Source organism: Aulonocara sp. 'chitande type north' Nkhata Bay, linkage group LG9 (genome assembly GCF_057382095.1).
Source record: "Aulonocara sp. 'chitande type north' Nkhata Bay isolate Kocher_YH1m ecotype deep benthic linkage group LG9, A_spYH_male_GT1.1, whole genome shotgun sequence".
Classification (NCBI taxonomy): domain Eukaryota; kingdom Metazoa; phylum Chordata; class Actinopteri; order Cichliformes; family Cichlidae; genus Aulonocara; species Aulonocara sp. 'chitande type north' Nkhata Bay.
This window is the reverse complement of record NC_141352.1, coordinates 8,954,662-8,967,092: the sequence shown is the minus strand read 5'-3', so window position 1 is coordinate 8,967,092 and position 12,431 is coordinate 8,954,662. Positions and strand designations below refer to the sequence as shown.

At 45.9% G+C, this 12,431-nt stretch overlaps 1 protein-coding gene across 6 annotated transcripts in view; it reads right to left on the bottom strand.

Moving 5' to 3' along the window:
- Positions 1–10,875, bottom strand: part of rreb1a (ras responsive element binding protein 1a) — a 54,790-nt gene extending 43,915 nt beyond the window's left edge. For 4 of the 6 annotated variants that reach the window (XM_086305611.1, XM_086305614.1, XM_086305609.1 and 1 more), the window contains exon 1: positions 9,945–10,875. Coding sequence is in view for 2 of the 6 variants with exons in the window: in XM_086305609.1 (XP_086161735.1) it covers positions 9,945–9,984 (40 nt within the window). In the remaining 4 variants the exon portion in view is untranslated. Of the gene's footprint in view, positions 1–1,683; positions 3,148–9,799; positions 9,819–9,944 lie in introns of those variants that run through there. The other 2 variants (XM_086305612.1, XM_086305613.1) reach the window with 2 other exon arrangements.
- Positions 10,876–12,431: the final 1,556 nt, after the last annotated feature.

Genomic DNA, 12,431 nt, shown 5'->3' with positions numbered 1-12,431 from the left:
GGTTTTTAGCTGTTAGACGCTCGTGGCAAAAGCATTTATACAATCTCTACACATCTGTGACTTTTACACTAATTACCAGCTCAGATCAGGAGAGCATCTGATAATTATTGTCAATAATTAACTTGGTTCATAGAACAAACAATCCTAATTCCCTTTAATACCAACAACACCAGCAGAGAAGCTAACCTGCAACCTAAAAACAACGTTTTCTGAATGCAGTTTTGCATTAGAGCAAGATGACGCCAGTTAAAAGTTTTTAGATGCTAACCCACAGCAAACATCCCTCGAAGAGGAAGAGGAGAAAGACGAGAACAGAAGGGGTTAACAGGAAGTGGAGCAGCCTCTCATCAGGAGAGCAGAGGAGGAGAGGGAGGAAGTGGAGAAACAATAGCTCCCCTCTTTCTGTGTGTGCGAGTCGGTGAAGCCTTTATTATCAGAGAGGCAGCGTTATGTAACGTCAGAGATGTTGTTCATCTTCTGCTGAGCTTCCAGGAAACTTTCACCAAAAACACACAGATGATAGTCGAGGAGGGAAAAGTCCTTCAGCACGAGCAGAGAGGATGCTGCTGCAGGGAAAACTGCTTCATGCTGCACAGTCCGACTCCTTTTATGACAACTATTCACACATCTGCTCGCAGAAAGGTCGGCTTAAAGAAAACGGCTTCACCGGGAGAGTTAAAAACCTGCACAGGTGACTAAAAACAACAGTTTGAGGGGGGTTAGGAACACCAAACAAGCAGAGTTACGCAAACGCACCTCTGCAACAGCTCATCAGGTCAAGAAACGCAGCGGCTGAAACAAACACCAGTTTCTGCTGATTCAACGTTTATATCCTCAGGCCTGCTCCTCTGCTGACGCCCGGCAGAAAGTCAGGCTCTCCTAAAAACGTGGAACTAAAGTTTACTACAACAAACTAACACGTTTCCACGTTTTCACTAGATGTGAAGTCTTAGATCAGGAGAGAAAGTCCAACACGACAATGATGCTTTCTGCTCCTTTGTTGGGTCCTGTTAAAACTTTCAAACATTCACAGATTTCTTTTACTACCTTTAACCTCTTTGTGTAGGAAATTAATCAATACTTGAAACTTTCCCTCTGACTTTTCACTCATTAAACAACACTGAGTAAACTCTCAGAGCAGGAACGTTGTGTACTTTGAAAACTTGATCACAAATGATGGTTTACTGTAAATGTCTCTAAATGAGCCAAACAGACTTTACTTAAACACTGATGTGAACAACAATCAGTCTTGTGAAGCATCTGACAGCAGAGCAGCTAAACACAGACCACTGTAATATTGACTCAGGCTAACTTTAGTGCGTTCACCGCTATATAAAGACGGTGGTCTGTGTGAGTGGGCCATGGTGAGCGGAGACACACCTTCAGAGGCTGTTTGAGGGTTCAGACGAGATGTCCTGACTTTATCTTACAATCAGATTCATGTTTAAAAACACATTAAAATAGGGGTCCTGGATTACAAAGGCATTAACTGCACGTCCCCACAAAGACAGGTGTACAAATATGTGTGTGTGTAGGGTAGCTGCAGCTCACCTAAATTTAAACCCAGTTTAGTGTGTCATTTGATGGCCTCCTCCCATCAGTGTGTGTGTGTGTGTGTGTGTGTGTGTGTGTGTGTGTGTGTGTGTGTGTGTGTGTGTGTGTGTGTGTGTGTGTGTGTCCTACTTTAGTGCTATTCATCCCACATCTCGAATGACACCCATCCTCTCCTCGTCTCAGTGTTCAGGCCTCACAGAGCAGCTCATCAGTTTGTCGTCCAATGACGGCGCTTCTTCATCAGCTATGATGATTTTTTACATGAAGTCTTGTTTTAGAGGCAGAAGGTTCCCTGCTGTGTAGTTTCCTTTGTCTCGGTAAAATGTGGCGAACTCCAAAGGAAGGACGTTCAACACACTTCCAGCCGATATCAAACTGATCACAGACATTAGATCCTTTACACTGAAGGTTAAAGGGAAACCAAAGTTGTAGTCATTTTATCTGATGATTTTAATTTTGTCTATCAATTGTAATTGTATTTGATGTAATTTGGTTTCATGAAAAAGTTTTATTGTAATATGGATTTATTTAGATTGTGAGCCCAACAAGGGACAATTGTTGAAAATTAGCAGCAGCTCTAAACCTGTGCGGCACATCAGTCTCATGTCTTGCACTTGAACTATGTTTAACTGCACTGTCCCTTTTAAATAAATAGATTCAAATAGATTCAAACTCAAGTCAGCGTTCTTTATGGTTTCTTCATGACATTCTGCATTATTGTGGAAAAACCAAACCGAGATGCGGGCGTATGAATGACTCCTCCTCTGGCAGGTTCACCTTAAACAAGGCTGTATGAAAGCAGCAGGTAAGCAGGTGTAACACATAAATGACACGAGGTGGATTTATTATTTATATGTGTCATAGTTAAGTGCAGGTAAAAAGTGGCCCGGGTGAACCACGACCTGACCTGGGTGGAAATCAGACAGTGGAGCCTTCAGACCCAAGCATGTGTCAGAGGCATGAAGCTCCCCGCCGACGGCTCAGGTCAAGCTAATGAAAGAGCTTTGCTGATGCAAAATCACCAATGAGACGGGAACGCCAAAGTACCGCCACGTTACAGGGACACCCAGATCTGACTTTTTGCATCATGTCCTACGTCGGCTGTGTTCTCGTGAAGGGTTTGGTTTGTGTTCTCGGGCGCTCAGACGGGTGTGTTTGTATTCACGTGAACATCATTAAAGTTTCTTCTGTGTAAATGTCACCATCAGCTACCCACAGACCCTCGGGTGGACTCGGGCTGTTGGACTGCAGCTGCTGATGTCATCGTTCTCGTCCGGATTAAGAAAGGAAATCAAATAAAACGTGAGGCGGCTTCTCTCTGTGCTGTGAACAACAAACTGCTGAAAAGCAGGTTTTTGTTCCTTTTTCATTCGAAAGCAGAAAAGAAGAGAAGACACTTTTAAACAACCTCGCCTCTTCCTCCACGTGTAGTCTTCACCGTCTGCTGCGGCTCAGTTTTATCAGCCAAGCTTACAACTTTGAACTCATAAAGACAGGAAGTGTGAACCTATCAAAATAAAAAGATTTTAACAGTGAAGCCGGTCACTTTAGAGGGCGTTTCAGGTTTGGGTGAAGGAGCAGGGGGAGGTGAGCCATTTGGTCCACCCAGAGGTGTAAGAGTCTGCCTCCCCCACCCTTCCCTCCCCTCCACACCTCTCTGTCTGCATACAAACAGTCACAAACCTCCCCCACTCTGATGTCACCCCGATGAAGACTCAGAGAGAGCCCACAGGAAGCTCAGAGTCGTCACTGCGACTGACCACACTTCCTGTTTAATGTGAACAAACTGAGCATCTTTGGAGGTGGGATCTAAAACTTTAGCACGATCAGCTTCACGCACAGAAACGAGTCCTTTCACTGTCATCTGCTGACAGACTTTCCACCAACTCCATGCAGAAACGTCCTGCTGCTGCAGGTTGTCACAGGCTCAACAAAGCGCAGCACCGACAGCTGAGTGTTTTCTGAGTCACATAAACTGGACTTCGTCTGGTCCTCAGAAGTTTTACTGGATGAATCTCTGACTAAACTGATTCAACGTCTTCATCAGTTTCAAATAACCAAGAAAAAGTCTGCAGATGCAGTTTTCCTGAGTATTCTCGGGACAAGTGATCGATCAGGTCATCAGCAGCTGATTGATAACTGAAGGCGTTTAAAGCTGCAGTTTCGAGGTGATGAAACCTTGAAGATATCCTCTACTTTTCCTGTACAGGGACTAACTGCGTCAGTCAGCTGATCAACCAATCAATCGATCGGAGCGGCTCGCTGACGAATCAAAGGGAACAAAGGAAACGAGCCGAGAAGCAAACGTTACTGGCTGATTGGTTCAAACGGCGATGATGTGACTAACTGATGACTCGCTGTTAAACTAATCAAAGAGACCGTAAAGGTGTAGAACAGGAGCAGATAGCAGGTCCAGTTTCAGAGTGAACTTTGACCCCAAACTCACTGCTCCTCCTCCTCCTCCTGCTGCTGCTGCAGGTCAGGAAACATAATCTTATCTAAAAAAGGCGAGTCCATAAATAGAGGCGGAGACACCGAGGAGAGGGAAAGAAAAGAGGTGTAGTAACATCCTCCCCCTCCTCCCCCCGCTGCGTGTGGAGGTGCTGCATTCACTCATCTAGCAGCTGCGCTCTGATTGGCTGAGACGCAGCATCAACAAGTTGGAAACATTGTGACAAATCCACGCAATTATCACGAGACAGAAACACAGGAAATCAATAGACTGTGTGTGTGTCTGTGTGTGTCTGTGTGTGTGTGTGTGTGTGTGTGTGTGTGGATAATGGCGTCTCAGAGGGAGGACGACAGCTATTAATTAGCTGCTTCACTTTTGTCCCTGTGAACACAAAAGTCCCTCTGAAACTCCCCATTAGCTCTCTCACACACACGCGCACACACACACACACACACACACGCACACACACGCGCACACACACACACACACACACACACACACACACTTATGACGGCAGCACAGAGGACGTTTGAAACCTTTTTCCATGTAAAACTTCATCACACATATTCTTGAAATAAATGCCAAACGTGTAATAAACACTGTGTCACTTTTATTTAATAGATTTCTAAAAATTTAATCTAAAAACATTTTTATTCACTAAAATAAATAAATAAACTGAATCACGTGTATTTTGTAGTGAACGACATTACTGTGTTTGAGTTCAATTTAACACAATCAGGATAAACACACAAACATTTATTATTCAAAATAAACAATTAAAGATTTGAGCTTTAATTATAAACTTTCTATAATTATAAAGTGAATAAAGAGGTTTGCTCACAGCCACACCGAGCTGTGACTGAGCTGTGACTGAGCTGCTGCAATAATAAATCCTGACGAGGGTTCAGAGATGCTGCTGCTCGTGTCATTTATCAGACAGAGCTTCCAGAGGAGGTGAAACTGCAGATCAGAGCACAGGGAGGTGATGAGGAGGAGATAAAGAGGAGTCACAGTCAGTTGGTTTCACTCCTCCTCCTTCATGCTGCATCATGTCTTTACATGAACACAGGCTGAGTGTGTGTGTGTAGCAATAACCACTCACAATGGAGCATACCGTCACACACCAACACAAGAAACTCTTTGTGTGTGTGTGTGTGTGTGTGCGCGTGCGCGTGTGTGTGTGCGCGCGTGTGCGTGTGTGTGTGCGTGCGCGTGTGTGTGTGCGTGCGTGTGTGTGCACGTGTGCGTGCGTGTGAGAGTGGGATACATCATCGACTACATCATCACTTGTCAGCATTTTAAACGTTTGCCACAGAAGAAGAAAAGGAGGATGAGGAGTGTGCAGTGAAGAGCCTCAGGGTGGATTTATTATTGCTGTGATACAGACGTGTGAGATTGTTGTGTAGATAATAAACACCAAGATTTGTGACTTTTTTACTGTTGTTGCGAGGACACAAAGAAGGAGCAGCCGCCGGGCTGCTGTGATGACCTCAGCCTGTTGGACGCTCTGCACCAATAACAGGATCCAACGTTACCAAACAAACATCTGCTCGCGCTGCCACATGAACCGTGTTAAAGCTGCACTCAGGCTGCAGACACTTTTTCCCCTCTTGGAGCTGATGATGTCACAGAGAGAGGATGTCCCTAATATGGTCGTCTCAGACACCCGAGTAAAAGCCAAAGAAACCGAGCTGTTAACCCAGGACAGAGTGACATCATCGGCCTCGTGAAGCCTGGGCGTCTGTTCAACATGGCCGCTGGTTTTCTGCCCCGCCTGGAGCACCAGACCGGCGACCCTTCAAGGTAACAGGCTGAGGCGGGACAGACCAGGCCATGACGTCAGGATGAGCGTGCGTAGGCATTTCTACAGGTGACACGGCGACCATCGTGAACAGCACGCAGTAACACGAACCAGCAGAAGATGCGCTTCTTTGATGTCCCCGCTCGCGCTCAGAGTTTGTAAAGCGCTGAACTCTCAGCCACTCAGTCGAACATCAGCAGCACAACAACAGATGATGGATCCATCGGGCAGCTGCAGGAATCAGACCCACAGAGGAAAGTTTTCAGCACCGCAGCTCCCGCTTTCATGTTTGACTGACCCTCCCCGCCTCCCTCCCAGCGTTACATCTCCATCTGAAAAACACCGCCGCCTCTGCTGCTGCCGCTGCTCCGTGAAGCTGGGAGGTAACATTTCCCCCTCAGCAAGAAGAGCCAGTCCGTGAGAGAAACAGAGAGAGATCAGCGCCTGTCGCCGAGGCCCAGCTCGGCCTCAGTGTTGAATTTCGTAATGGAATGCTAACTGCTCATCCGGATCCTTCCTCCTCCTCACAGCAGAGGAGGAGAGGAGGACCAAACGCAGCGGGAATATTCGGCTCTTCGTTGCAGGAAACCTTCCACTCGTTACACATGATCTACCACGAAGCTGCCGTCAGCTCAGCACCGACGATCCACCATAAAAGATGTCCATAAACTAGGTCAAAGTCTGTTTGAACTCGTGCATCGATCACAGATCCAAACAGCCTCTGCTGACACCTACAAATGCATTATACACATGTGTGCAAGAAACCCAACAGATGCACTAAAGTGACCCCACAGGGGCAAAAGCTGCCATAAAACACAATAAATGTACAACACACACGTCTGAGTCGCACAAATATGATTCTTCCTGCAGCGCGGGGCTGACAGATGTTTCCATGAAAGAGTCAAAAGCAATTAAAACAAAAACTTTAAATGAAGCTACAGTGAGAAACTGCAGAAAATAATGCTCCAAATCTCCACTCTTCAGCAGATCGAACACAGTTTAAGAGCATTTCAGGAACATCACAGGGTTTAAAAACTCCACAAACACTCTGTGGAAGTGTGAGCATGTAGGGAACAAATGCATTTCTATAGATAAAACAAAGAGAAATTTAACTTTCTGCAAAAAATTTGAAAAAAAAAACAAACCGATTGTGGGTAAAAGTGTTACAAAATCACCATAATTTCCTTTTAGAGAGCTACCAGAGCACTAAAGATTGTAATTATAGAAGTAAAGTCACAATCATCTTGCCAAAACTCAGTAATAGTTACTGCTTGACAAATATGGAAACAGAGCATCGCTAACTGCCATTGAAAGAAGCCAAAGTCACTAATGAAACCCATAAATCCACTTTAAAGTGCGTCTGTGTAAGCGGAGCTGAGCTGCAGCAACAAACAGACGTTACAGGAGTGCGTTAGACAGCAAAATGTTTGAAGAAAAGTGACAAAATGAAGCAGTGATACCTGCGTGGAGATCGCTAACATTAGCCAAACAAGCTACCGGTCAATCCAGACCACATGAAGGGAGGGGGGACTAAAAGTTAGCTTGAAAGTCCTCCAGGAAGTGATAAGGTCACCAAAGACTCGCTGTTCCTCAACTTAAGATGGATTTGTTTAAAAAAAAAAAAAAACTGCAGCTGAGAAAGACTATGGAAGAAAAAAATAGCTAAACTTACAGAAAACCCCACAGGAGCACCCATAAACCCACTTTAAGTGAATCATGGCCTTAATTACCGATGATGGGATTATGTTAAAGCCAAAACATACTAACAAAAGTCAATAAATAGGTTCAAGTAAAGTGGGACACCACCCAAATTCCCCTGAGGATGCTGAACTAAAGGAGGACGTATTTCTTATTAATCACTCACAAGTTACGACACATTGCCAAAAAGTCTGTACTGTTTAAGTAATTAGAGTAAAAGCACGTTTTGTATTCTTACGAAACTTTGTAAAAAGCACTGAAAGTTAGCCATCTTAGCCACACTGTGCCGACAGCAGTCATAGGCTGAGCTAAACACTAGCAGATACACACAAACGCCAACAAAATGAGCTCAAATCAACTTTTTCTTCTATAACTTAACAATTTACACCCAACACTGAACCATAAAATGGGTCCATTTTGTTCAGTGTAATTGGAGAAAACGTTAAACAGAAGGAAAATTAAAAGGATTTATTCTCCAGAAACTAAAGTACCAAAAACAAGCCCACTCACATGAATATAAACCCACTTTAAAGCGACTTTATTCAACTTTTAATGAACTGTGGACACAAATAACTACTGTTGGACTGTGCTCCAAAACATACAAGCCAAAACTATTTAAAGGGAGTAAAAGTTACAGTTAACGCCATAAAGTCACCACAGAGTCGCTGTACTTAATGTAATTAGAGTAAAAGTCCATTTATTGTGTATAAAAGTGTGTTGTATCTGAGAGCCGCGATGGCCTCCGTGCTTTAAACAATGACAGACTGCTCTTACAGTGAGGTTAAAGTTCCTCAGCAGGGAGGTGCAGAGGTAGAGAGACACTGGGCCAACATGGAGAGAGAGAGAAAATCCCTAGCAACCATTATCTAACCAATCCAGCCTGAGACCGAGAAAAACGCCATCGGTCCATCTCCTCTCCCTCCTCGAACTCCGCGGCCATCAATCATTGACCCGGACACCGATAACAGCGCCTCTTTGACACAGTAAACCGCGTTATGGGAGTTATTTAACAGCCCGGCCAGCATCCTCCGTCGTGTACCAACGCGGAAAAAAGGAAAAAAAAACACGACGACGAGGCTAACGGCTAACAGCGCCGCGAAAAAGTTCTCCAAGTCGACGGTTTGGGGCTGGGGGCGGTTGAAACCGGGGGGGGGGGGGCGCCCGGTGGTTACCGTTTAAAATGGAAGTTAGAACCGAGGACGATGTCGAAAGACAGAAAAGACGGAGCTCGAGGACGGGGGAGGAGGAGGAGGAGAAGGTGGATGCAACAGGCGTCACGTCGATGCTGCTGCTGCGCGTAACCACAGACTGTGGAAAAGTGTCGGGAACGCGGCGAAAAGTCGCCCAACTACCGCAAAAACTGGCGCAGGCGGAGCGGGACGGCGGGTTCGGCCGCCTCGCCGCCGTGTTGGGCCGGTTCGTGAATGAACGGGGGTCCCTTTCTGCCTAAATATGTCTGGGCAAGGTCATCGCGCTGGCGTCGAGCTCGCTGCCATTAGCGGAAGTCGAGCCACCAAAATAAAAGCTATATTTTCTTTTATTGAGCCTACAGATTTAAACCCACATCCACACGTTTGCGGATGTGTGTACATTATACTAAATAAAGGAGGCTTTTGTGACTTCTTTCGCACATAAAAGAGTTAAATATAGAAGCAATGTGATGGGATTTTCACAATAAAATGAACAACTTTACCATTTAACCTGCTTTAGATGTATTTGCACCTATCAGACCTCCACAAGCACGTAAAGAGCACGTAGAGCCACACGGCACGGTGAGAAAACCATCATTTACAAAGAGAAGCATCAGCAAACTCAGTTAAAACTATTAGCCTCAAAGATGAAGTCTGAATCGCTTTCAGGCCAGAGCGCTTTCTAACACAAAACGCGAGGTAACCCCTACGGTTCTCCGTGTGCAACAGGTTGTTTTACTTTGAAGAAGTCTCTCTGAGGAAGTACTCCGTCGGTTGCCGTTCGCTTGAGCGCTTAGTTTTACACATGGCCACTAGCCCCGAGGCTTCGACCAAAGTGCATCCGAGATATGGATGCTCGACTCCGGCTGCGAGCTGCAGACTTTGACCTCCCCCCCACCTCCTAACACCCTCCCCGCGAGGCAAAAACCGCCGAATAACTGCCCTAAACGTGCACACGGGGCGATAAAGTTGCACCAAAAGTCGAAAAACAACAAGTTGCTGAATGAGGAAGAGACACACACACGGCTGAATTCCACCGCTTGGATGCGCATCAAACTAGGAAGCAGCCCAGAGAGGAGAGAAAAGTAGTAACGCCACCCTTACCGTCTCCACATCTCCGCTCAAACTTCACCCCTGGCAGCACAAACAGGCGCAAAGTTCTCCCCGAGAGGCGCAAACAGCGCGGGGAGCCTGCGCAGACACTCGCACAGCACCAAAACTCAGCGATGGAGACGAAAAGGACACTTACGCTTCACTTTGTTGGGGTTGGGCTGCTTGCGCCGAGACATCGTGGCGAGGATGATGGTGGTGGTGGTGATGGATGGGGGGGCTGATGATGATGATGGTAGATGAACGGCGGTGATCGGGGATGATGAAGGTGATGAAAAAAAAGAAAGGGTGCGAGAGGCAGCAAAGTTGCTCCGCAGAGGAGAGAACTCAAAATGGCGTATTCCGAATGGATGAGCAAACTTGGACAAACTTTACTCCGGCTTCTCCTCCTCCTCCTTTTCTCCCCTCCCCTCCCCTCCTCCACCTCCTCCTCCCGTGCTGCTGCTGCTTGTCTTCCTCTCTTCCCTCCCGAGGAGGAAAGAAAAAAGTCGACTGGTGTTGAGGAAAATGTCGCTCTGGAGATGTTTTATACTTTAAACTCCTTTAACTCCCAGCTCCCTCCTCCTCTTCCTCCCTCTCTCGGTAGCTCTCGCGCACACTCTCTCGCTAAACCTGATAAGTAAAGCTCATCACGTGTTGTCTCCAGTTTCCAAGGGGACGTGGCCACCAAGCATCTCAGTCAGTACGCACAGACACACGGACAGCCGTTACTGGATTACTTATTCCAGCCGTGATGGAGCAGGAAACGATCCCACCTGAGAGCTCCGAAACCAAAAATATAAACTTCAAAAGTCCGCAGACGCCTCGCGGCGCGCAATTTAACTCGCGTGCGCCGCAGATTTCTGCTTTAATGCGCAAAAATATTCACTTTTAGGCAACTTTCGTTCCCAAAGTATTGACATTTTCACCCAGCGTGTCCTCTCACAGTCAGAAAGTCCCTGCGTTTCCTGCCTCGCTTCAGATTCTCTCAAAGAAACCCGCTTTCACGCCGCTCCTTTATCGTTTGCGCGGAGTTTCGGGGGCTAAAAAGATAAGAAACCGTCCACTTAAACCCACACACGCTACACGCGCAGCTGCTTCATCTATCGCGAGAGCTCTGCACGCGATTTCAAAGAGGGAGGATGCATAGGGTCAGCCAGAAGCTGGGGAGGTGGCTGTGGAAGACTGTGCTACCGTTTCCAGGGAGGTGTTGCTGAAGTAGTCACTTTGTTTTCGGGGATGAAGCGAAGAAAAGCGCGTGGGGGAGAAACTCAAAAGTTCACATAAAGACGTCAAAGTCGTACTAAATCACGTGCAGGTACCTCTGTGCTCCATCCAGGGCCATGCAGCAGCAGTCATGTGACCCGCGATAGTGGGTGATTAGCTCAAGCTCAAATAATCCTACGTTTTATTTTCACCATTGGGTAAAGTTTAACATGTACATGTTTTAGTTTGGACAAACCTGGACAGGATTATGTGAAATTACAAACTAAAACATTTTCACTTCACATTAAAGTTCATTTCAAAGAACTCCAATCTACTGAGTCGTACTGATTATGAGTTCAATGCTTCTTTTTTCTATTTTTTAAGGATTGTAAACTTAAATCTGATTTCTCTGTGGATGCTGTGTGTCAACTTTCCATGAAAATCTAAAGCATGTGACGTTTATGTGAGCTCCCAAGTGCCTCGAGACCCCACTACATCCTCACACACGAATAACCTGGAGCGAAATAAGCATCAGGCAGCCCAAAACAGGAATAAACGCTGAGGGTACAGAGCTCAACAGGGAGGCTCTGGAAGTGAAATCCTTCAAAAAAGTCCTGACATCCGAAGTGTAACCCTAAAATGAAGCCAACTAGCCACAAGGTGAATCATGAACACAAAAAATTAGATTTGGATCAAAAAAGAGTAACAAAAAGAGGCAAAGTTACAAGTCTGTGTACATGAACTACTCCCCCCACAATGCAGTGCAACTCTCACGTTCACCTTGGCACTTTTAATCCTCTTCATTATTTGTTGTGTATGTTGTTTGTAGGCTAGTTACCAGTATTGGGCTGACATATTACTTTTTAAAAGTAGTGCATAATGTTACTTAATGACTTCCTGGAGAAAGTAACCCTTTCCACTACTCGTTACTTTGGTGTGACTCTGTAACATGGCCTGAAATGCATTGCTACAGCTACCTTATAAACCTGAGGCTCGCTCACACAGACCCCTGTCCTAATGAGGACACACATAAGACGTGTAACTGTCAACACAACACTCACAACATAAAGAAAAAAGATGTAAACCAGCCCAAAGATACTTTAAAGCCATCACCATGGTGATTTAAGAAAATGAGGAGACCTGAATGTAGTACAGTTACATGTTACATTACTGTTACTGAAAAAATGTCATGTAACTTCAGTAATGTGTCATATTAGCTGTGTCCCAAAACGTCGGCTGCATCCTTCGGAGGCCGCATTTGAAGGCTGATTACGTCACAGCCAGGCGACGAAGGCTGTCCCAATTCGTCGACTCCTTCAAATGTGTCCTTCATTTCCCCGAATTCAAAGGATGGGTCGGGTGTGTCCTTCGTGGCCCACCATATCCCAGAATTCATAGCGCGGCCCAGCCAATTCTGGTTTCCAACAATGGCGGCAGATGC